The sequence below is a fragment of the Tripterygium wilfordii genome, chromosome 15, assembly GCF_013401445.1.
Source record: "Tripterygium wilfordii isolate XIE 37 chromosome 15, ASM1340144v1, whole genome shotgun sequence".
NCBI classification, from domain to species: Eukaryota; Viridiplantae; Streptophyta; class Magnoliopsida; order Celastrales; family Celastraceae; genus Tripterygium; species Tripterygium wilfordii.
In genome coordinates, this window is record NC_052246.1 from 1,913,262 (window position 1) to 1,937,019 (window position 23,758).

General features: G+C 39.0%; 6 protein-coding genes across 11 annotated transcripts; 3 read left to right on the plus strand and 3 right to left on the minus strand.

Annotated features, from left to right (window-relative positions):
• Nucleotides 1–187: 187 nt before the first annotated feature.
• Nucleotides 188–4,451, plus strand: LOC120016876 (hornerin-like). 2 transcript variants are annotated; one of them, XM_038869840.1, is made up of 3 exons: nucleotides 188–375; nucleotides 1,416–1,474; nucleotides 1,841–4,451. In XM_038869840.1, exon 3 carries the CDS (start codon nucleotides 2,106–2,108, stop codon nucleotides 4,104–4,106), a length of 2,001 nt encoding a protein of 666 aa, XP_038725768.1. In that variant the 5' UTR covers nucleotides 188–375; nucleotides 1,416–1,474; nucleotides 1,841–2,105; the 3' UTR covers nucleotides 4,107–4,451. The 2 variants fall into 2 exon arrangements, with proteins under 2 accessions (XP_038725768.1, XP_038725769.1); XM_038869841.1 differs by lacking the exon at nucleotides 1,416–1,474.
• A 447-nt stretch (nucleotides 4,452–4,898) lies between these two features.
• LOC120016979 (late embryogenesis abundant protein At1g64065) lies at nucleotides 4,899–5,900 on the minus strand. Its single transcript, XM_038870001.1, has one exon. It carries the CDS (start codon nucleotides 5,794–5,796, stop codon nucleotides 5,146–5,148), a length of 651 nt encoding a protein of 216 aa, XP_038725929.1. The 5' UTR covers nucleotides 5,797–5,900; the 3' UTR covers nucleotides 4,899–5,145.
• Nucleotides 5,901–7,146: 1,246 nt separating this feature from the next.
• Nucleotides 7,147–11,338, plus strand: LOC120016557. The gene is made up of 11 exons (XM_038869389.1): nucleotides 7,147–7,306; nucleotides 7,400–7,484; nucleotides 7,678–7,754; nucleotides 7,861–7,885; nucleotides 7,976–8,066; nucleotides 8,163–8,229; nucleotides 9,369–9,465; nucleotides 10,118–10,290; nucleotides 10,401–10,652; nucleotides 10,723–10,839; nucleotides 11,066–11,338. Exons 1-11 carry the CDS (start codon nucleotides 7,229–7,231, stop codon nucleotides 11,129–11,131), a joined length of 1,128 nt encoding a protein of 375 aa, XP_038725317.1. The 5' UTR covers nucleotides 7,147–7,228; the 3' UTR covers nucleotides 11,132–11,338.
• A 68-nt stretch (nucleotides 11,339–11,406) lies between these two features.
• On the minus strand, nucleotides 11,407–13,818 carry LOC120016556 (meiotic recombination protein SPO11-2). 2 transcript variants are annotated; one of them, XM_038869388.1, is made up of 11 exons: nucleotides 13,517–13,818; nucleotides 13,351–13,434; nucleotides 13,146–13,275; nucleotides 12,924–13,061; nucleotides 12,738–12,808; nucleotides 12,493–12,621; nucleotides 12,309–12,403; nucleotides 12,153–12,215; nucleotides 11,986–12,062; nucleotides 11,772–11,899; nucleotides 11,407–11,670 (listed from the first exon to the last, which is right to left on the minus strand). In XM_038869388.1, exons 1-11 carry the CDS (start codon nucleotides 13,598–13,600, stop codon nucleotides 11,536–11,538), a joined length of 1,134 nt encoding a protein of 377 aa, XP_038725316.1. In that variant the 5' UTR covers nucleotides 13,601–13,818; the 3' UTR covers nucleotides 11,407–11,535. The 2 variants fall into 2 exon arrangements, with proteins under 2 accessions (XP_038725316.1, XP_038725315.1); XM_038869387.1 differs by having other exon boundaries at nucleotides 12,745–12,833; nucleotides 13,517–13,813.
• A 298-nt stretch (nucleotides 13,819–14,116) lies between these two features.
• LOC120016558 lies at nucleotides 14,117–15,694 on the minus strand. The gene has a single exon (XM_038869390.1). It carries the CDS (start codon nucleotides 15,512–15,514, stop codon nucleotides 14,342–14,344), a length of 1,173 nt encoding a protein of 390 aa, XP_038725318.1. The 5' UTR covers nucleotides 15,515–15,694; the 3' UTR covers nucleotides 14,117–14,341.
• A 3,850-nt stretch (nucleotides 15,695–19,544) lies between these two features.
• Nucleotides 19,545–23,555, plus strand: LOC120016559. 4 transcript variants are annotated; one of them, XM_038869393.1, is made up of 6 exons: nucleotides 19,545–19,902; nucleotides 20,771–21,093; nucleotides 21,622–22,153; nucleotides 22,317–22,349; nucleotides 22,562–22,688; nucleotides 22,792–22,932. In XM_038869393.1, exons 1-5 carry the CDS (start codon nucleotides 19,821–19,823, stop codon nucleotides 22,657–22,659), a joined length of 1,068 nt encoding a protein of 355 aa, XP_038725321.1. In that variant the 5' UTR covers nucleotides 19,545–19,820; the 3' UTR covers nucleotides 22,660–22,688; nucleotides 22,792–22,932. The 4 variants fall into 4 exon arrangements, with proteins under 4 accessions (XP_038725321.1, XP_038725322.1, XP_038725319.1 ...); XM_038869394.1 differs by having other exon boundaries at nucleotides 22,769–22,907; XM_038869391.1 differs by lacking the exon at nucleotides 22,562–22,688 and having other exon boundaries at nucleotides 22,792–23,555.
• The last annotated feature ends 203 nt before the right edge of the window (nucleotides 23,556–23,758 follow it).

Consider the following 23,758-nt stretch of genomic DNA (forward strand, 5'->3'; position numbering starts at 1 on the left):
AAAAAAATTAGTACATCCTAGGAGACAGACAGACAGTATAGGTATTGGCGAATAATCCGAATGTATTTGGTCCATTAAACCGGTCAGAACCATAAAAGGTAACATCTCTCATTCTCTGTAACAACTAATAAATTAAAAAAAAAAACTAATAAATAAATAGTTCACAGATGCCCATAAAAGCCCCCCATGATTTGGCGCGTGTATTTACTTTCTCTGCCTCGATTTTTACCTTCGTCTTTCTACGAGCCACCGCTCTGTGTCCCTCATATGTCTCCGCCTTCTTGTCTCGTCTCACGCCGCATGCGCTCCAAGCCCTAAAACCTTACCTTCCGATCCGTAGGAATCTCTTCTGTTATTCAGTCAAGCGAAGCTGAGGTTAATATTTCAGACTTCTGTTGTATTCTTCCTTTAAATCCTGCTTTTTTGAATTTTCTTTTTTGTTTTTGTTGTGTTGGTTTAGTGCATTAGTTAATGAATCTGGTAATTTAGATCGGATTTTTTAGTTACACTATTCCATTAGAGTTCATATTAATCTATGAAGTCTGTGCGGACCAGCTATATTGGAAGCAAAGATTTTTGGTACCTTTGATTGTTTTTGTATCTTGTTGAAAATTTTGTTTTCTTAAGCTTTTTGTCGTATAATTGTGTAAGTTTTATTGCGTTTACTTTAAATTTTACTCTTTTTTCTTTTTGCTTTTGAGCAGAAACTTTAATTTCTGAAGTAAAAAAACTGGATCAACTCAATATGATATATGAGTCTTAATTGGATTGAAGCTGATTGAACCTCTCAACTTTCTGCCTTGTTAATGGCCCTTGATTAAGGTCCAGAAATTTCTAAGAAGATTCCTTCGACCATTTCTAACTAAGAGAGCATAACAAATATCGCCCTATTGTAGTTTGTCGCTTTTACCATGGATTTCAATTCATGACTTTGTGCTTTTGTCTATTTCTTGATGCTTTCTTGATGCTCCAATTGGTTATCAAGAAACTAAAAAGTGTGAGAAGATGACACGGCTTTCAATCCTTATTCATGGTATCATTTTCATGTAAACTTAGTAATAAATTCAATTAGGTATTACCTATTTAGTTAAATAACTCGGCTACTCTAATGGGGTGAAGTAGTAAACATACTTTTGTCTTTCACGTTGTCAAACAGCTAATTGTTGCTCTTTTTGATGGTAAAGGAACCAACATGTGAAACCCATCCCTATTCATTTCTCTCGTCGTGTCATGAGAATTTTATTTTTGGTGAAATTGCAAGTATCTATCCTTGTGTTTCTATACTTCATTATCCTCTCTTGTGTGAGCCATTTTTGCAGTTACTTTATATATCATTTTACTATCGTCCTTGTCTATAAAAACATTATACTATTTTCTGTTTTATTCTATTGACAATTTGATTCTCTTTCTTCTAGATATCTAGGCCTTGCATCTGCTGATCCCTTTGTTCTTTGATTCAATAGTTGTAAGAGAGGTTTGTTCAACTTTCTTTATTTGCGATTAATTTTAGTTAAGAACTTGATCTTTTCGAAACTTCCCAGTTAACATGTTTGAATATTATTCTGGTTTTTCTTGAGATCAATTCTTAATTGTTTGTGTTCATATGTAGTTGAAGTATCTCTAATCTGCTAAGCAGTGTCTAGATTGTTTGTGGGTGAGGTATTTGTGGCACATGTAGCTGTGTTGTTGTATTAGACTATTAGTTTAATTTAATGTTTTCTCCATTGGAAGAAATAATTGCTATTTTCAGTGCTTGATGAACCTTTTATTTCTTAAACATTGACTTCTTTTGTTAGTTTCAGCGTTTTCTCATTCTTATCATGCTTTTATCGTGTCACAGGATGTTCAACTATCATCGTGTTGTGAGCGGGGCTCTTTTGTAATTTGTTCTGTTCTGTACAACTGATCAGCTGAGGCTGGGAATTAAATTATAATCTTCGTAATGGATCGGTGTGATACTTCAGGGTTTGTGAGTGGGGGGGTGCTGTGTGCACTCCTAAATCCATCTAGCCCTAATCTTGTAGCTGATTCTTTCACCTGGAAGTCAGATGGCTGTTCAATTATAGTTGAGTTTTAGGTTTGGATATCACACATTTGCTTGCTTCATGGACCCCAGGTTCCCAAATTTTGGTTTTGCTGCTAATTATTCTTCCAATGCATTTAAGGCATTGGGCTCTTCAATTCAAACTGGAAGAGCTGAGGCTGAGTACTGCACAGATACAATGTTACGTCTTGATTCCACTGGTCCTTCAATCCCAAACATTACAGGTTCAAAGGGCGTCAAACGTAAGTGGGGTTTGATCAGTGGATCCATCAATCAGCAAGCAGGCTCTTCATTGTCTCTAGGGCTGGGCCTCTCATCAAGTTCCTCTGACAGCAAGGGGAGTTCAGCAACTGCTTGCACTACGATGTCTTCAGCCAAAGAAACTGATGATGAGTCCTCCATGGATCTTGAATTGAATTTCACGCTCCATCTTGGCAGTGAAAAGATGTCCAGCCCAAAGAAATCTGCTAATGCACATTTGAAAGGGTGGGAACTAGAACACAAGGTTGACCTGGGGTTAAGTCTCTCATCAGGTCCCTCCGAATCAGATATCACTAGCATTCATATGAACTCATCTCTTTTTGGCATGGAGATTCCACTGACTGTTGGTGCATCTCCAACTGCTGATGAAGGAGCAACATCATCTCGTTGGAAAACAGGGACTGGTTTGATGCCTATGCAGACTTCAAAGCTCAAAGAGGTAAGTTTCTTCTTTGATCAGGTTCCAGGAAATAGTGATCGAACTTACATTGTTCCAGACCAATCGTCAAGTGTTATAACAACACCAACAAGTTCGGTCACCTGCACTTCTGGTACACCAAAGCAGCAACATCGCAGCTCTAGTTCGAAGACATGCCAGGTTGAGGGATGCGGAAAGGGAGCCAGAGGTGCTTCTGGCCGGTGTATTTCTCATGGTGGTGGTCGTAGGTGTCAGAAGACTGGCTGCCATAAGGGAGCTGAGGGTCGGACTGTATACTGCAAGGCTCATGGGGGTGGCCGACGTTGTGAATTTCTTGGGTGCACTAAGAGCGCAGAGGGCCATACAGATTTCTGTATTGCACATGGTGGTGGGCGGAGATGCAGTCGTGAGGGATGCACCCGAGCTGCCAGAGGGAAATCAGGATTGTGCATCCGGCATGGTGGAGGCAAGAGATGCCAGAAAGAAAATTGCACAAACAGTGCTGAAGGCTTATCTGGTCTATGCATTTCACATGGTGGTGGTCGTCGATGTCAAGCATTGGGATGCACGAAAGGGGCACAAGGGAGTACGATGTTCTGCAAGGCACATGGTGGTGGCAAACGGTGCACATTTTCAGGGTGCACTAAAGGTGCTGAAGGGAGCACTCTTTTTTGTAAGGGCCATGGAGGAGGGAAAAGATGTGTGTTTCAGGGTGGTGGGGTTTGTACAAAGAGTGTGCATGGGGGGACCAACTTTTGTGTTGCACATGGCGGTGGTAAGAGGTGTGCTGTTCTTGAGTGCACAAAAAGTGCAAGAGGACGGACTGACTATTGCGTCCGTCATGGTGGTGGCAAGAGGTGCAAGTTTGAAGGATGTGGTAAGAGTGCACAAGGTAGCACAGAATTTTGCAAGGCACATGGTGGAGGGAAGAGATGCTCTTGGGGCCATCCTGGTTCAGAATATGGCAACCAACCTACTGGTCCATGTAACTCATTTTCGAGGGGCAAAACAGGTCTTTGTGCACTTCACAGTGGACAAGTGCAGGATAAAAGGGTTCACGGCGGTGTCACTTTGGAGCCTATGGTTGTGGACCCTAAACTAAGCAAGTCTGAGAGTATAAAAGAGGTCATTGATGTCGAAGACATGAATGTTGATGTTGTAAAAATGGGGAATTCTGTAGGAAACTTGGCAGTTAGATCATATTCTGATTTGAAGCAACAGGAATCGCCGAATGCCCATATAATTGATGGGAAAGGAGGCCTCTCAGCAGTGCCAGATTTTGTTCCAGAAGGTAGGGTCCATGGGGGAAGTTTGTTGGCAATGCTTACAGGCAGTTCTGGTCCTGGCTCAAGCAGGCAGCAGCTCCAACGGTTTGACTGGTGAACCATCGGAGTCTAGTCAATCTTGCACGATGCCCCAAAGCTGGATGTGAGATTTTTTCTTGTTTGATGTTGTTGTCTTTGCAGAGTTCTCTGCTCATTTGTGTCCTTCGCTTTAGTGTGTTCAGGCGTTGAGTTATTAGTTCTCATTCCTTTTTGCACAGGTCATGGGACAGTGATTAATTTGGGTCAGGTCGTTTTGTTCTTTCTTGTAAATATCTATATAATGTCAGTATGTCATTGTGGTAACAGCCTACTAAGTACTAACAGGTTATAGCACCTGTAAGGTCAGTTTGTGGAACACTGGTTATAATAAAAGGCATTTGGGAACGTAGGTGTACTTAATATTTTCCTTGTGTTTACTTTGGATTAATTTACAGGTTTTGGTTTGCTTTATTTGCATTACCTTTGTTGTAATGTAAATGGTTGTAACAGTTTATGGAAGTGTGAGAAATTATCCAAGTAGTTTTCTTTTTATAGGTTAAGTAGCATTAAAGAAGATGTTTTTTTTTTCTGTGTTTATTGGGGTTCTTCAATGGTGAAGACCCTCATTTTCAAACTCTTAGTTAGTAATATCATGGTTATTGGAATTTACCCTTACAAAGATTAATAAGGATCAAGGAGCATCATTTGATTTGGGGAAAAGAAATTAGGGTTTGGATAGAGAAATGCTCAATGGGTTGGGCTTGTTCGGTGGGAAAGGAGAAGGATTTTGGGATAGGCGTAGACTAAATTGGTTATGTGAATGGACTGAAACTTCCACTAGAAAGACTGGGAAGAAAAGCAAAACATTCAATCATTTGAAATGGTTTCAAATTGAATTCACCATACCTTACTAATCGAAGTTTCATTATGTATTAGCAAATGCATCCATATTGGTTACTCGGATACTCACTTTCTCTTCTCACCTCTAAGACGTTATGGTTCAAGTAGAGGAGTCGAGACTCGAGATAATTTCCTCAAATAAAATACACAATATTTTACGTAGGGCACATACGTCGACTCCGCCTCAACAGTAACAACACACAAAAAACAAATGGCTCCTAAACTCGCTTGCACCTCCTCTCTTGCTGAATTGCCTGGTTCGTAACATTATAAGTCATAGTGCAATTCATAGCCACCGCTACAAACTTATCCTTATTCAGTATCTTCACCTTGCCTACAATTCTTGTGCTACTACTCAAAGTCAATACACTTGACCCCAAATCGCTCCTCAAGCTTGGTACTGCCACCATTTTCCGCTCATCTATATCCACCGCAACGTCCACCCGGACCGTCCTCCTAGCCTTAGCCTTGCCAAGAACAGTTTTAGCCTGACCAACCAACACACCACCGTAGTACACAGACGTAGTGGTATCATCAAACTTCAAGGAGACTGCGTTCGGGTTTTTGACTGATAATTCTGCTGATAGTGTGACGTTCACGTCCGGACGAATAGTGGTACTATTAAAAAGCTCAAATCCTTGGATTGTAAACTCGTTTATCCTCATCACTGGATCCTTGATGTGCAAAACTGTGAAGAAAAGGACTAATATTACGGTGACTACAATAAGTAAAGTCGCAGCGAAGCAGCCGAAGCAGAGAATATATCTTCGATGCTGGAGATCGAATAATGGCACGGGTATGGGTTCTTCTTCATCGCTGCGAAGTCGGTAGGGTGAAGATAAGGGCTTGACCTGTTCCTTATCCGCCATGAACAAAACTCTGGTGGGGTGTTTTGATAATTTATATTTGCTTGGCAAAATATTAAGAGAATTGTTTATAGTGTTTGAGATTGTAATCTAATGTGAATCATATTTGGACTTGAGTATTTGTTTTATTTGCCATGAACGCGGTTGGACATGTTGCACGGCTTGACTATTGACTCTGGGGGTGTGGTTTTTTACCAATTCAATTTCCAGCTTGAATAATGGGTTATATCTATAGACTTATCTATCAGTCAAAGAAGCTTCTATGAATTTTCAATGGTTGTGAAACAGTCAACTAAATGATTCATTATATAAGTATTGGCTGTATGTATGAAATGGGGAACTAGATGCATATAATTTTATTGGATTAAATGATATGTCTATGTGTGTATATATATATATATATGATCATGGTTATAGTCAATTTCATTGTTCTTTCACCTCTTCTGGGTGATTTAATGATTCAAAGTGACCAGATTATGCAAATGTTGAAAATTATGATATCAAAATAGTTAAGAGCTCAATTTCAAGGAAACTTTAGGGGGAAAAAAAGGGTGAAATCCATGTATGTATGCATTGCTGATGCAAATATGGACAAATGAATGAAATGAGTTGCTTCCTGTGCTTTTGAAATTCAGGACTTGGCAGATGGACAAGGAGGTCATAACTTGATTTTGACCCTGAGGAGTGCAATTCGGTATTAGTCCATTACATTTTAGGACCAATTGGATGAGTTTCCACTACTACACTTGAAACTTGGAAGCCTAGGCATATTGACATTTGACTTGGAAAATCGCTTACAACGCTGAAAAAAGGGTGTTGTGTTGCACGAGGGATTCTCACATAATAGTCTATATTTACACCATTGATTTGAAATATGTGAGACTCAAATCAATGAGTCATATTTGTCTTCTCATTCATTCACATCATTAACAAGTGACTCGTATTTTACATCATTATTTTAATTCCTAACACATTTGCTATTTAACGGTTCAAAACAACTCAGATTTATTATATATTTTTTCCCTATGAATTATATTTTTTTTCTTCTATGAAATAATATCATTGGATCCAAAGACTTTTGAATACCAACAAAATAAAAGTAACGATGGGATTTAATTTTTATGCAATGGTGTTGAGATTTAAAATACTGATCCAACGGTTGAAAATTTTCTCAATTGGATCAGAGGACGGATAATGAATCGGGACTGTAGCCACGCCTAATCGCAATCAGAATCTAATCACACGAACAATTTGTATCATTGAATCACCACCGTTAAAGAAATGAGTCCCCACCGACGCTAGTGTCTTCCTCAGACCACCGAATAATTTAGGTTTTGAGCCCTCTCGCGTCACTTCGCTTTTTGCTCGTCCACCTCCAAAACAAAGACGCCTCCCACGCAGAGAACAACGGCCGCTCAAGGAAGACGCGAAAAGCATGGCCGCTCCCGAAGCTTCTCTCTGCTATATCGGCGTCGCTCGGCAATCTGCGGCTTTCCGTCTCATGAAACAAATGGTACTTCACATATACACGTATCTGCGTAATTTTATGTATGTTTCTAGTGGTGCAAGGGTTTTGTGGAGGTTTATCCGTGCTTCTAATGTTTAGGGATGGGAGGAAGGAGAAGGGCTAGGGAAAGACAAGCAAGGGATCAAGGGACACGTTAGAGTGAAAAACAAGCAGGATACTGTTGGTCTGTTTCTTACTCTCGTCCATTGTATATATTTGCTGATGCTGTATTTATTCATTCATATTTGATACCTGGTTAGGATCGTTGAATAACAAAAAAGCAAGATTTTATTTTTAAGTTCTTTTTGGCGTTGACCTCTAGAGAAATGATTGAAGGATATGAATTTTTTGCCTTTTCTTCTTCAAATCTGCGATAGGTATTGGTGTAGAGAAGCCAAATGCCTGGGCATTCGATACTACACAGTTTGATGATATTCTTAAAAGATTGAAAGTGGTACGTTGCAAGCTGGCTTTCAATAGAATATTGGATTACTGATTCTTGTAATATCACTGACATTGATTATGTTAACTTTTAATTTTGTTTTTTGTTTGTTTGGCAGCGAGCAGCACAAACAACAGAACAAGGTATGACTTAGTGAATTTAAGTTGAATTTTCCACCAGTTATAGATTGGGTTATAAGTACTCAGATGTATTGTCTTCAAAATTTCTGACAGTTGAGAAGAACGATACTCTAGTAAAGAGCAAGACCGACGCTTCTAATGATGTTCAAGATCCAGTTGTTAAGGCTACTAGACCTCAAGGAAGGTTGGTGGATTTATGTAATATTGGATATTTGTCTAATTGAAAATTCTCTCTTATTGTCTCCGTAATATTAGATACCATTTTCTACCTGAATAATAGGTATAAGAAAAGGGAGAGAGGCAAGCTTGTCCATGCCTATTCTGCCAAGGATCTGGAAGGAATTCTGGTTAGTTTCGATGTTTGCTGAAAGTATTAATTTGTAAATTTAGCAATACTATTGCAGTAACTATTTGACCATGTTATAGTTGTTTGAAGTAGGTTAAGTAATGCTGTTTTTTGTTGTCTTTGTATATTCATATGATGCATAAACTAGATGCATGCAAAGTTTGTTGTTTTCATTCTAAAGGATATAAACTGCTTTTTTTGGGGCAGTTCCTATTCTCTTATTATGAAACTTGAATGGATGTATAAATATGTTTGTCCAGAATTTTTTTTTTTAAAAACTACATGCGAGCACATGCCCCATTGGTAGATTTGTAGGGGTGCATCCTAGAGGTCACATGTTCAATTCCCGGAAACAGACTCTCCACATATTATGTTGGGGAAATGTCTACGTACATTTTGCCTATCCCAGACTACTGCGGGAGCCTTATGCATTGGTGTTGTTTATCTTTTCACCACTGATGAGATCCTAAATATGGTTATTCCTGTGCCAATATTACTAGGTATGATGTTTGAAATTTCTGTATACTATTAACATATCGCAGTGTGTAATGTCCAGATGTAATATTGTGGTATCGTCATCAGAACTCGAATAACGTTTTGGAATGACATTTAGGATAGTGGTTTGCTTGGTTGATAAAAATTTTGGTAAAGAAAATAGGTTCTTCAAAACTTTTTTTTTTGTCTTTGTGGATTTGTTGAAGTGAGGTTATTCGCCAGGATTGGCTTCTCAATTAACTATTCTCCCCAACCCCGCTCACAGGATGGCTTTCATCTAGGGGATTTATAGTCTTCTAGATATGAGGAAGTTGCACCTTCTAGAGTCATTTATGAGTGAAACTAGGTTGCAATTGTTCTCTGCAATATACTGGACATGCCGATGCCTCCAATAGGCTTATATTTGATATGTACCTTCTAATGCTAGTCAAATGTATGGGGCAGACAGGCTTTTCATTTATTCTCTCTCTGTGAAAAAGATTATTTGAATCTCAAACTATGAAAAATGGTGTTTTTTGACGCCTAATCTAATTCTTGACATATTCATCTACAATTTAATTTCAACTTATGTCCAAAAATCCTTTAACTTTTATCTTTTGTCTTACTTTTGTCACTGCTTGTTTAATTCTGCACTCTGGATTTTAGGTCAGAAAGGTTGAGGAGTCTCAAGAGCCAAATCCTAATCTAGATGGTGAATTTGAGTCAGCAGAGGCATCTGAAGAGCATGTTTCTTATGCAGAAGGTAACAATTTAAGCATATATGCAGCAGTCATATGTGTGTATATATATATATATATATATATCGTGTTCTTGTCCTTGCTCTTCTGTATTTCTCACCTTCCTACTAATGCTTATCTTTCCAAAAAATTGAAGGTTGGCAAGACCAAGTGATACCTAATCGCTATTAATCCATTTCAGATATGTTTGTTTATGATTTTTTTTTGACACTGAAAATGTCATTTACTATGTTGTGCACTTAGCGGTGAACACGTGGCCTAGTTGTAGAGTTGTAGGGGTAACATAGAGGTCATAGGTTTAATTCTTGGAAACAGTATCTCCACATATTATGTGGGGGTAAGTCCTCGACCTCGCCCATTGTTGGAGCCTTGTGCATGGGATTGTTTACTTGTTAACCTTTTACTATGTTATGCACTTTTAAAAAAAATTGATCTGCGAACACAAACATAAACTGAGATTAAAATTTTTTAATTTGTCATTGAATCTGATGTAACTGTTCAACTCCTGGTCATATTAAATTGCTATAAGTGATGGGGATCAAGCCCCCCACCCCATGGCCAACATGTCCTGGGTTCAACGCTCCCCAACACACACACGACTATAAAAAAGAGTTGCTATAATTGATTAATTTGGGAGTAACCTTAGCACTCTGACAGGAGAAAAGCAAGATATTTCAGCAGACTGGTGGGGCAACAAGTATGGATTTATATCTGGAGGTTTCCTTGGAGCAAAATCTGTCAAACGTAAATCAGTCAATGGTGCTAAAAATGATAACATGAGAACTGTGTTTCATGAAGATGATCAGGAGAACCTTTACAACCTTGTCCAAGTAAGTGTCTCACCCGTTTTCATTGGAATATATTTTCTGTGGTTGCATATGGCAGGTATATGAGGTTAGATCAATGATATGATCCGCCTTTTGAATTTTGAAATCTTTAGGATAAATCTACTACTGGAAAGCAAGGACTGGGTATCAAGGACAGGCCAAAGAAGATTGCTGGTGTACGCTTCCAGGGGAAAAAGACATCATTTAGTGATGATGATGAGGATGCTCAGATCGAAAATGATGATGAGGATTCTATTGATTTTGGTCCATCAGGCAAAAGGAAACACTGTGATATGTCAGAATCAGAAAACAACAATGAGCCGAAAATTAAGCTGAAAACGTTGTGTAAACAGCTTCTGCGCCAGGTGCAATACTGAGTGTTAAAGCTGTTTAGAACTTAACAATCTTGTCTCTAATTTGGTGGCTTATTTTTAGGTACCTGGTGAGTCATTGAAGGTAAAGCAGCTAAAAGTTCTAATAGATGAACATTCATCCTCCCTTTTTTCGAACTTCTCTTCAAAGAGAGATGCTCTTGAATACTTGAAGGAAAAGGTACCTACCAAATTGCATAATGATATTCGATTACCTGTTATGGTGAACTATTTCTTTAACTCACGAAGGAACTACTTTCTTGTTATTTTTCAAACAAGCTTATATCTGGCAAAACTAAATTACTTTTTAGAGCTTTTTCTATTGTTGCATTTGATGTGAAGTTGCACGTATCTTCTTATTTTTCTGCTTGCTCTTGTTGATCTTTGTGTTTCTATTGTGGCTGCAGCTGGAAGGCAGTCGGAATTTTTCTGTAGAGGGAAGGAGAGTGAGTCTCGTATCAAGAAGAGGCTGAAAATTTTGTCGACTCTTATTTTGGACGACTTTGTTACATTCTTAAGATGCATGTTTCAGTCTGTATATTGCAGCTGAGACTAGATCATGTCCTAGATTATGTATTACATTTGTTAATCTGTCATAATATGAATTATTTCCCGATTGGAAAGGAATGTTTGAGTTGTTGATTGATTATTTATACGAGTTTTCCTTTCAAAATAAAAAAGATTATTTATACAAGTTTTGAGATGCATTTGTGTAATTGTGTTTGGATTCAGTAGTAAAAGAGAGGTGTTATTGGAAGCTCTCAAACGAGTTAATGTAATTTTGTCCCTAGTTTTCTGTATGCTTCCCTTTTGGTGATAAGTAGCGTATCTGTTCACCTATGACATCAAAGTCTATTATATCGTGGTCAAACTAATGTTATATGTAACTTGCTTGTACAATTTTCGTTGCTATGTACTTTCCCAAATAATCAAACCCATGGAAATACAGCGCTTCGATTTCTGCCCTATAACCACTCCGGACCATCAATTCCAGCTCCTCTCTGTAATTCTCCTGTGAAAGACATATTTACACTCGCTGAAAATCTTAATTCAATCATCTTAAAATGGCCAATGACGGCAATCTCTTTATCTTGCTTGGTGAAGTATTTGTACCTGCAATGTGTCGGAGGAGATCAAGCTTTTGACAATCCGCAGATCCTGAGAATTCAATGGAACCAAAGATTGTTCCGGTATCAGGTGTAGGTCATCTCCTCTAAGCCCCAACCACTTCACATTGCAGGCTGATAAAAGCAGTGAACCACGTTAGTAGCGGTAAGACATGAACGATGAAGTAGATGGTAAGAGACTCGGCGCAAGCCATCATCACCATATCTGTGTGTCTCTAGGCCCATCCCCATGCTTCCAAACTTGAAGGTGCATACTACAGCTAATCCAGCTGGATTCCTACAACAATTTTAAGCCCAGAGGTAGTAGTTAATTGAACAGTAGGTGGTGACAACTAATTCAGAGCATGAATATAGGGTTTGCTTATACCAGTCAACCAATGCTAAAATTGGCAAGTCAGGGAAAGCTCTGCTAATCCGGTGCAGAAGAAACCTATACGGCATTATAAAGAATGTAACCAAATGAAACAAATCTACAGCCAAAAAATTATAATGTAGTAGTTCGTTTAACCCGCGCATGAATTACCTTGTCGCTAAATCTGAATAACCTTTAGCAGTAAGCAGAATGCTGGGAATTTGATTGAAAACACGATCCTCCGCCAATCTCTGGAATATTGCATGCTTCACAAACCCAAACATTACAGAGTAAGGTTGCTGGGAAACTGTGGAACCACTATAATGCATTCGTGGAGAACCTGAACAAACAGTACCTTTTCAACCACAATTATATATCGAGCATCTGACCTCATGATCAATTTCTCTAGCAAATTTAGGTCGCCAGATATTGCATACCCCGATGATCCACAAGCAGAACAATCAACAACCTCTTGGTTAGGCTCCTACCACAAAGTATTTCAAGTTGAAAAGGCAAGAATAAGCAAATTATGTAAAGATATCATAAGAGTATCCAGAGTTGGCAGTTATTGTGGACATATTGGGATAAAAGAGGTCAGACTATGTGCCTGGAGTAACAAGCGGCCACAAACAATTCCTCTGCTAGATGCCATGATTCCAAGACTATAACGGCTGCACCGAAGCAAAGCCACAACATCTGCTCAAGAACAAACTCAATTCTAATTGGACTTATGCTAACAATTTAACTCCAGAAATGAAAGAAATACAACAGCAGCAGAGAAATGACCTTGGATTGTCCGATTGACCTGCAACTGAGATGAGAAATAATCTGGTGATTCACAAAGGAGCTTGTAAAAGAGCTCTCTCTGAGTTACTCGCTTTTCTTGGACCAGAATCTGCAGGCACATTTCCATAACCTTCCAAACTGCGTTAACGCATTAAGTAGTCAATCATTGGCGCGAGAAAAATCTTTGAATTATATGAAGCTGAAACGGTTTTGATTCAGTACCTCTAACAAACGCTTTAGCAGCATTGGCTCTCATCAAGGACCTTGTACTGCAGGAGTGAGAGAGAAAAATCCACGACAAATCGGTCAACAATCCGTGACTCACTCGTCTGTTTCTCGAATTTCTACTCACCTGTTCAGCGCACAAATAAATTCATCTGTTCCTGCGTGAAAACCGTACAAAGGCTCAAACGATCGTGAAACTGACCAGAGGTAAATCGGAGATTGCAGGATCTGGAGAGTTGAGAATCTTAAGGAAATTGAGGACTGCGACTTGTATTCTCGCTCGAACCTGAATTGAAGTTTTCAAATCGGAGAATCACAGATCATGATGGAATTAGGGCGCCGCGCATGATGGAGATGAAGATCTTTACCTCATACGGAGCAAGGATATCAGCGTAGCAGAGATCTTGATCCGCGAAGAATCTAATCGAAGATTTTCTTCTATGTTCTTCCATTTCTCGTTTGTTCTTCTACTTCAGTCTTCGTCTATGAATTATGAACAGGTGAAGGTACACCAACCGCTAACTTTTAAATCTCTACTTTCTAAATAAATTTGTGTAGCTGGGCTTGCGAGGGGAGAATGCATTTGGGCCGATATTCGGTCCCGAATCTTTAAATTGCTTAGTGCTTGGGCCGGCCCTGGGCCTAATTCTAGGTCCAACCCAAACTCCGCTTTGTTTTGGTCAAAACTTACCAACCAAATGCTCATACAAGAAAAGGCAACAGCTACATAATGGTTACTTGTTAGTGTCACAATGGTCCATATAATCAAACTATATAAGTAACAAGAGAGGTGGCTCGGTTAGTAATCGATTGGATTATACATATGTGTACTCATGATTTGATACCCAAGGTTAGACTAAGCATATTTTTGTCAACTATATAAATGTGATAAAATGGCAAGGAAAACCCATAAAGAAGGTAGAGAGTTGATGATATTATCAAAGCAACATGAATACATATCCTTCAAATGCAGAAAAGAAAACCTTGATGTAATATATATATATGTACAAAGGAAGGAAAGGGACATATATCATAATCAGAAATGCAAACTCGGGCATTTGTTCACAAAACAAACTATTAAGGGGAAAAAAAACAAAAGAATCTGAATCAAATTCCACATTCTAAGTTCAAAAACAGAGCCATGAACAATTTGAAGCCAGAATCATGGGACTCACCTCAAAAAGCCCATGATTTTACATAATTGGCGAAGGGACTTTCCCTGAATGCTCTAATATTTCAAGAACTTCTGTCCTGCTCCTAACAACCCTATGAAATACCTCCCTAATCTGCTGCTGCAGAGGCATCAAACCAACCTCCATTTTCTGGCAAATATCCGCCAGTTCTCCCACCTGCATCGCCACCTCCTCCAGTTTCTCTGCCTCCCCTGGGAACGAAAATGATTCTGTGAAATCAATCAAAGATTGACCCAATTTCTCCATCCTCTGCATCTCCTCAAGCAAACCAGCTGAGCCCTTCTTCTCTTTCTTCTTCCACTCCTCCCCAATCTTCTCCTGCAATCCAATCATATTCTGCGCCCACCCCAGCTGCCTCGGTACCGGAAAGTGCGTGGCAAGTCCGGTCCTTTCTTGGCAAGGAATCGCCGCCACCAGAGCCCACATGACAAACACCATGACAGCACTCATTATATAAACAGGCAAGGCCAATCCCGTCGGTTCTCCACCGCGCGGTGCTACTAGATTGTTCGTCATCGCCTGAATTTGCTTCGATGCAGACCAATTCTTCGCCACGGCCCACGACAGAGACCTGAAATTCCCTTCGCCGCGATCCTTGTTACCGACTCTGCGACCAAAAGACCAAGTCCTCTCCGGAGTCTTATGGTTTCCCTCCTTATCATCTGCCGCCATCGCTAAAACCAAAGCACTCAAAGCCTTCTTGGCTCGCTTGACTTGTCCGTCTCCCATCGGTCTCTGTTCCAAAGCAGAGACCACAATTTCAGCCAATTTTTGGCAATGGCGGACCGATTCGATCCCATTACAGACGGCGTTACAGATATCGAGCGATTTCACAGAGCGTTCGAGTAATTCCGGGATCAATCGGTCCAGCGGTGGCTTGACGACGTGGGATGGGTCGCGGCCCATGATTAGCAGGGCCTTGAACTGGGACTCGCAGCAGAGGAAGGTGTCGAGAAGTCTCCTTAACCAGGCTATTGAGAGGAGGGGTTCGGCGGATGCTGTGTCTTCGGCCGGAGACACCAGGTCTACGAATCGATCCGCCACGTGTTTCTGGAACAATTCGAGGTCCTCCATTTCCTGTTCGTGGTTGCCGTCCATGGAGATCACCTGGTTTCGGCGAATACTGATTCGGCCCAGAAAGGAGCCCTGATATTCATTCGCAGGTAACGGCATATTGTGGAAGGATTTGGAGAGATTTTGATCGATCGATTGTGTTTCTGATGAATTAACTGAGCGAAGGAGAAAATGTTTTCAGGAGAAAATAGAGGTCTGAGAGCGAGACGGTTGGGCCGTTCGGTTATATTGTGGTCATGACTTGACGGGGGACGAGACCTTTTCTTATTCCTTCCCGTGGATGTAAAGCTAGGATTGTTTACTGTCGGTATTCTAAATCCGTTCACGTATTTAATTGACACGTGACATTGATCAAAGTCAACTTCAGGTATTTAATGGTTTATAGATGCATCTAATGGTTTATAGATACACGATTTTTGATCCCGTTTATTACATGAGTAGGACCAGTAAAAATTTCATGTAAAGCTCTCTCTTTCTTATTCTTGGGTTTTATACCCATACCATCCCCCACTTTGTAGGCTTAATGATTGATAGGAATTAATTTTTTATAAATTATTATTAGCATAAGTAATAATTGATCAACCATTTATTAATTATTCCAAATGGATGTCAAGACCGCATGATTAGAAGAAGAAATATTTATGGATCAATATATTGGATTTGTTTCAAAAGAGGAGGAGCATAAAATTTGTCGACTAAAAAGATTCATTTATGTTTCAACCAAATATTTATGCAATCGCATCTGATGTCGACTAAATTTGATCTATCAGTATTAGAAAAAGGACTATCATGTGTATATCAAGAAAGGATGAACATAAATTTTGATCCTCTATCTTTATGTTGATTACATCCCAATATTAGAGACTATGATAAAAAGATGATCAATACTATCAGAGAGTGATTATAATTTATCATTCACTTTTGAAATGAAAGATAAGGGAGAGATGGATTTCGCCATTGAAAAGAATGTCTCATCCTAGTGTATGCCATCCGTTTTATTATAGCCTTTTGGCTTTTGCCACTAAATGGACCTTAAACTTGTCAATCGATTCATTTCACCTTGAAAACTCACTTGTTTCCTAATGGCATTACGCCTTGGCGAAAGATCAACCAACTCCCACATTTGATTTATTGTGGTATACAAACCAAAAGGTTAGATAGTTAAATTCTTTCATGATTCATGCCTAAGAAACTTTTTGTAATTACTTAGATATCCAATGTACAATAATAATAAAAAAAAAAGGTCTTGCTTAATTTCCTTGGAATGGTGACACACTAACACACACATAGCCTATGGATATAACACACACATTGCGCAAGACTAGTTGAACGCGATTTTTTTGACAGTGTAGTCTTTTCTATGTTGAAAAGTCAGAACCAAAAGAAAGGGCCCCTACCTTTGACCCAGTCAAGGAGGCAGATATGATATCCAGAGTAGTAGTAGACGCCGGTTGTGCTTATCTTTGGCGATTCACTGCTACGCGTCCGCACGTTCTACTTTGCTCCCCACACCAACTTAACTTCTTTGCCGGCCTAACCCTAATTTAGTTACTATAATCACACGGTGGGTCGCAATTCTATTAATATATAGGATTGGATTGAGTGTTGATGTTGTCATCTAACCAATAGGATCCAAATTACGTGGAATATTTGGCAAAATTAAGTCAAACATGTTGCAGGAGACAGGACTGTGTGTGTGTGTGTGTGTGTGATGACCAAATAGTTTTGTCAAGTGGTCATGTTAAAGCAAAAACCAAATGGCAGTCAAGATTCAACAGACCTTACATTGCCGGCCATGTCATACAAATAATTGAGATTCTAATCTCTTTAGTGTAAGTTAAACCGTTAATTGTGGCATGAATTGAGAGAAAAGACAGTTAGGCCGGGTAACTGCAATTACCTATTAAAGCTATAACTTTCCATCAAATCAGGCCGGTCATGGTTGAAAATCTGAGTTTAAAGAACATGAATCACCAACATCTATGCATCATTAACGGAAATTCCGTTAATTACAGTTATGTAATGATTACCATGTGATGTGGTGCAGATTTTCAAAAGGTCTCTCGGACCAAGTTTATGTAAACTTTGAAAAGGACATACTCCACTTGCAATTCATATATTTTTACTGAAATGTATTAATTATCGACGGAAATTCCTTATTCGATCGATCTTAATTAATTATATCAGGTAAGAACAGATTATACGCGGTTTGGTTTTGTTCATGTTGCCAGTAAAAGTTTCTTTTTGGTTTTGACGAGAAACTCATTCCAATATAGGAATTACCGATAGAAAGCCAATAAGACCGGTGTTGCTTCTATACAGTTGAGACTTGAGAGGCATCAAATGTCATTGGCGGCATGTGTGTTGAGTTGTATAAATCGAGACATTCCCTGTCTGTTCATATTCAAACAAGAACCATCATATTTTGTTTTTCCTATGTAAATTGAAACATTCCCTGGTCATCATTTATATATATAGAGAGAGCGAAATTCTCCTATGTGGACCAAAAGTGTGGATCAAGTTTGTGGACTTGTTTTTCAACCATAGATGTGATGGGTCCCATAATAAATGTGTGGCCCCCACTTATGTTGTGATTGATTACAACCATTAGATTTTGATCCACAAACTTGGTCCACACTTTTTGATCCACATAGGAGAATTCCTATATATATATATATATATATACCAATAAGTGTTATAAGAACCAAATCTTATCCATAATCATTACCTGAAGACTCCATTGTAGTAACTGTTGGAACCATTAAGGATGATCGAATGGCTCAATATACACACAAGAGAGAAAAATGTGTGTTGTGTGTTACAAAAGTCCCACATATTTGGAAAGTCGGCAATCTTTTGTGATATAGAGCGACTCTCCACACCACACCATATATAGGCCAATATTGGGCCAAACTATTCCATATCACAGAAAATTCTATCACCAATTCCTTTTCTCTTCTGTAGCTTTTCAAGACAGCCCTTTTGACGCTTTCCACCCTTAGGAGTTAGGACCATTCTTCTTTTCAAGTCTATCTCCATCAAGTAAGCTGTCGTTACTTTTTGGCAATCATCCAACATTTCAGTACCTCCGACCAAGTGGCTATTAGATTGAGATTGATGATCAAGGGTTTCACTTCCACTTTTGACAACAATATCTTCAATTTGTTTTTCCAATTGACAGATTGTCTTCTGTAAAATATCATATGACTCAATAGAATCTGAAAGCTTTGGATGCTAAACTATTAAACCCAGGACGGACAAAGTTTCTGATAACCTTTGCGCATACTTAAATTCCTATCTTCCACCACATTGTTACCTTTCTTGTCTATGACAAATTGACACATATCCCTTCTTTGCTTCTCTTGACCATCTCTTGAAAATATATCCGTCAGGAATTGTCTATATGTCCAGCAAAATAACAAATTTCAAGGCGTGGCTACACAATATTTCAGATGTTTCAAACTTCCGACAACTGCATGAAATAATCCCATTTTCCTTGTCACATGGTACAGTGATATCCTTCTTGTCTTATAATCCAATTGCACTGCATAATGGAATGATGGGTTGTCTGCTGATTGCTTTTGTAAATAATTGAATATAGAACTAGCTTCACCATGCATCAAGCTTCTTCGGTGCATATAAACCCTCTGGAAGTTATTTTTTTTCCATCTTTTGAACCCTTATTGATCATAAAATCCTTCCCATTTGCTTCCCATAGTTTTTCCAGTGTGACCATGCCTCTTCTACAGAATCAAACCCATTTCCGATCCCATTTTATGATGATGACTCGTAGGTTTGAGCGGCTGTAAGAGAGGGAAAAAGGAAAGAAGGGGAGGGAAGAACAGCTAGCGAGGCAGAAAGACAAAGGTCTTTGTTTTTGGTGGGTTTAATATCTGATGACGTGACGAGTAAATGAAGTTACTGAATTGGACGGTGAAAGTGCGAACGGCAATCACGTGTTGTATGTATGTAAGACATTACTCATTCATTAATTTGTGGGTTGGAATCCTATTCCTCCTTTTAAAAAAAATAAAAATGAATTGGACGGTTGGGATGATACATAGCAGGGTCAAAGGACCCGTCCTTTGACCATTAGGGTACCTATAAGAGGACAAATAAAGAGAAACAGGCAGGGGAGAAAAACACTAGAGTTTGGTTTTGGGGATTCTCCAACCCGGCAACTGAGCAACCAGTAGCCGATCGAATCAATGATTAGGGGGAGAGAGCTTACATGTTGGTCTCTGTCAAAGTGAACAAGCTTGCTAAAATCCTCGTCTTGGCTTTGGATCCTTCTGTCTTCCACCAGCGGCTCTCCGAATCTTTGGTTTAGCCGATTTGAATCAGATTGGGATGAAATGGGAGTCTCGATTCGGAGTCTTCAGGTTCTGATTAAGGGGAAGAGAAAATGAAGGGTGAATCAAAGAATATGCGAAAGAAAGGAAGATGCTTGGCTTGGTTCAGCGTTTTGGAGAAAGAAGCTGATGGAGGTTGGGTCAATTTGTCTTTTGATTAAGATTAATTAAGCTAGCTCCTCTGAGTTTAAGTGTAGGTCCAGGTCTAATTTCCGATTTACTGCACTTATATCGTTTAGGTTGATGTGTGTGATTGCATACTTAATGGGTTTGATTGCTTCATTATGGAGTCTGATTGCCATTTTGTTTGATTTCTATGTTTGCTGGAATGGGATTGAAAGCTTGATTGTTGGTTTTGTCAATTTAATGTGCTTCATTGTTAGTCTTGATAGGTCTAATTACTTGAGTGGTTAGGTATTTAAATGATAAATTATATGGAGGTTGATGTCATACATCTACTTGCCATTTTCTTTCTTTAATAAATTTAATCGGCATGGTCATATTACATGTTGTGGTGGTCAATACTTGTTTGCTAATTTATTGGTGTGGATAAATTCGTCACTTGGCATAGTTTAAGAAAATTTCTCTATGATGGTATTCCATAAGTGGATTGTGATGACAATTCTCCATGGTGGCAACTCTGCACTTTTTCTTCCGGGTCATGACCCCGGTTGCAACGATACTACTGATTCAAAAGAAGAAACAGACTACATAAAAGTGCTTCATTATAGTTGTCAGGTTTTGGTGGGTGACACCACTGCCCTCTTATTATCATTTTACCTTTTTGGAAAAATGGAAGTTTTCAGGTATGTGGCCTGGCTCCCAAGATGTTTCACCACTTGTGATGTTGCTTCTCCTGGTTTCTTGTTCAAGATTTTGGATATTGTACATAGTGAATATCTACTTGTGTAATCTTTGCTTTCCGGAGGAAATTTTCTCTCACAGCCAATCTATTCCTTTTTCTAGAGTGAAGTGACTTATATTCTTTTTGATGCTATGTCAGGAGTATATGGTCTGAAACCAGATATTCAGGACATCACAAAGCTTATAGATGATTTATCGCTGAATACACTCCTTGACGGAAGCTGCACGTATCCAAGTTTAGGAAAAGACAAGGGGAAGAAACCAACTGACAATATTATGCTTTCTATTGGAAAAGCTTGCTCAATTCTTCAACTCCCAAGTTTGCGCCAGCCCCAGAATTTTGCTGAGGTTGATAGCCTTTCTAATAAGAAAATTTCCACATTCCTCTCAAGCTCTGTTCCAATTGTAGCAAATGGTGAAAATGTTTATTCTTGCATGGCAGATGTATCATCAACAGACAAGGTTAGTTATCATGACAAAACTGATGAGATAGGTAAAAGAACTTACAGAATGTCCAGAATCCATGTAAAATTGTTCGTAAACTTGACTTTGGATAAATAAATGGAAAATGTGAATTTCAACTAAGTTCTCTTATGATTTATATAGCCAGCTTCAAATTATTGGGATTAAAGTTTTGTCAATGATGATGATCAGCACTAAGATAATAATTTTGGTTTTGATGATGATGAACTTACTAAAATAAGAAAATTGGCTGCAATGATGATGATGATAATAGGAAACTTAATGCCTCTCTTTAGAATTGTTGGAGATTGTCCCTTCTCTAGCATTGACAAATGACAATACAATGGGTCCTTTGGTGAGCTTGATTAGATGGAAATCTTAACGTATAGCTGCACCATTATTTTTGGCATCAAGGGTTCTATTAGAATGGATCTCCTTGACTTGTTCTATTCATATATTTTCCGCACCCCTTGCCCCGGGGCGCAATAATCCAATGCTAATGATATACTTCGCTCTGTTTTCCTGAAGGTTGAGGACTATTGCACCTTAGCTGAAGCTGAAGATTCTATTAAGCTGCTTGATTTTCAGTTATGTAAACCTAAAGATGTTTTGAAACGCCTTGTGCTTCCTCCACCCAAGGATTTGGAGTCTTTGCTTCTGGATGCAATTAAGCGTGCTGTATCTTCCAGGAACACTCCTGATATGCGTTCACGCAAGCAAATGTCTCGTAGAGCTAGCTTGCCGCCATTTCCTTGGTCACACACTTTTAATGGTCATTGTAGAATCAATTCTGATGCTACTAAATTATTAACAAGTAAGAGTACATGCCAAGGAAGATGGGTAAGAATACAGAGTTCTGCTATTTCTCTCAGTACTGGCACTGGTTGCTTTGCAAATTTGGAGTCATTAGTTTATGATGAAAGTTTAGTTCCTTCAGAAGAACGGAGCTTAGGTGTTAAAGAAAATAGCACTACTCCATCTGTACCTCTGGGCCTTTCTTGGGGAAAAATGGGTTCGTCATCACCTGCCACCTGTTCTAGAGCTTCATGTGCTTCTCAAGGTAAGAGTTTTTGGAACTTTTAATTGTTTGAACGGTCATCTTAACTAATTATTTCTTGTATTTTGGATGATGGAGGTGTTTTGGTGCTTGAATCTTTCTGATAGATTCATGGTGTTTTCAATATATGGCATTTAACAGGAGATTTGTGTTCTCAAAATTGCAGATTCTGGAGGTGAGCTGAAGTATCAAGCAAACGGTAAGCTATGCAGTTACTGGTGCCTCTTATTTCATTTTAGTTTGAGAGACAGCCATCTGACTTTGTATGTGGTCTATTTTTGTATTTGGTTCCATGCCCAAGATTCCAATGTTTGTGTGGAGGGGGTGTGTCTGTTTTTTAAAATTTTCCCTCTTGTGCTTTATGTGTGGGATGTTGTGAGGATTGTTGGCTTAAGGATTCTGGATTAACAGGCCTTCCAAGTAAAGCCTTTGATTCCTGTGGTCAAGTGGCATCTTTCATGCAGAAGGTCTTGGTTTCAGGTCCAAGGCATTTGATTTTGGTGTTCTAGTATCTTCTGCCTTTGAGCGAAGACTTTGGGTATGACTAATCAAGATATGAAATGTAAGAAGAGTTTAGGGATTTTAGAAAATTAGACTTATTTGTCTTCTTATGTCAAGTGTTTTTTCTCTGTTTCTCGCAGTCGAGCATTCTCCAGCTTCATTGGCTGCAGCTCAAACCTTGTATGACATGGCAACTAACACATTGAGGCGAAACCAAGAAGGAATAGTAAGGTGGACAAAGAAGCCTTCAGAGAAGGCTATGAAAGGTTGCAAGTCAAAATTGAGTGAGAAGGCTGAAGAATTATTTTCAACAAGGTTTGCGGTAAGGGAATCTGATGATTTAGCAGCTTCAAGAATTGGTGCGGATCAGATGATGCCATCAAAGAGGACTAAGGTTGGTCACTCCAAAGTCGAGAATAAAAGTGAAATTGGATCAACCAAATATGCTAGAAAAAGACCAGCAAATTGGTTGACTCAGAGATCAAATGGATCAGCACCCAACAAGTCAGTTAGTCATTTGATTGCAGAAACGAGCCATTCTGGTGCTGTCATTGTGAAGCAATGATGCGTGTTGCAATCACCTGCAGAGTTTCTGGAACAGGGAAGCAACGAACGCAAATGATCAATGATCTCTTACCACATAGGCAACAAAAACACACTTTAACATTAATTTGTTGTTATTCGTCGATGTTCCTGTTGGTTTACCAACAAATGGTTGATTTGTAAATATGTTGTTGTAGGGGAAGCAATGATGTGGTCAGTGAACGGAATATTTGCTCTGAGGAGATCAAGACAACATTTTCTTGTTGTAACGTTAAAGCCTGTTGTAGATTACAGCAGGGCATTCTTTGCCTTGTGGAGATTATTTGATAAAGCAATACAAAATTTCAGTTTGTACCGTGTAGATTCTTTTTGCTCCTTGGTTGCGGAGAGGATTTGATTTTGTGTTTTTTGGCTTGTAATCTGTGACCAAAAGGTTTAGCGTTACTGATTTTGTTGATGTTCTGCATAATCATGTTCCAATTTGAATGTGAAAGGGATTATGGATAATATTGAATTTGCATAACCGAAACTAACTAAAGCATAGGTCCAATTTCTCTCACACAT

Bases quoted from the DNA above. Each gene is read 5' to 3' on its own strand.
- LOC120016876 (XM_038869840.1), top strand. From the start codon at position 2,106: ATGGACCCCAGGTTCCCAAATTTTGGTTTTGCTGCTAATTATTCTTCC.
- LOC120016979 (XM_038870001.1), bottom strand. From the start codon at position 5,796: ATGGCGGATAAGGAACAGGTCAAGCCCTTATCTTCACCCTACCGACTT.
- LOC120016557 (XM_038869389.1), top strand. From the start codon at position 7,229: ATGGCCGCTCCCGAAGCTTCTCTCTGCTATATCGGCGTCGCTCGGCAA. The intron at 7,886-7,975 runs GTATGACTTAGT...AATTTCTGACAG, and splicing joins AGCACAAACAACAGAACAAG to TTGAGAAGAACGATACTCTA. The intron at 10,653-10,722 runs GTGCAATACTGA...GCTTATTTTTAG, and splicing joins GTAAACAGCTTCTGCGCCAG to GTACCTGGTGAGTCATTGAA.
- LOC120016556 (XM_038869387.1), bottom strand. From the start codon at position 13,600: ATGGAAGAACATAGAAGAAAATCTTCGATTAGATTCTTCGCGGATCAA. The intron at 13,435-13,516 runs GTAAAGATCTTC...ACTTCAATTCAG, and splicing joins ATATCCTTGCTCCGTATGAG to GTTCGAGCGAGAATACAAGT. The intron at 13,276-13,350 runs GTCAGTTTCACG...TGCGCTGAACAG, and splicing joins CAATCTCCGATTTACCTCTG to GTGAGTAGAAATTCGAGAAA.
- LOC120016558 (XM_038869390.1), bottom strand. From the start codon at position 15,514: ATGCCGTTACCTGCGAATGAATATCAGGGCTCCTTTCTGGGCCGAATC.
- LOC120016559 (XM_038869391.1), top strand. From the start codon at position 19,821: ATGAAGGGTGAATCAAAGAATATGCGAAAGAAAGGAAGATGCTTGGCT. The intron at 19,903-20,770 runs GTTGGGTCAATT...ATGCTATGTCAG, and splicing joins GGAGAAAGAAGCTGATGGAG to GAGTATATGGTCTGAAACCA. The intron at 21,094-21,621 runs GTTAGTTATCAT...GTTTTCCTGAAG, and splicing joins ATGTATCATCAACAGACAAG to GTTGAGGACTATTGCACCTT.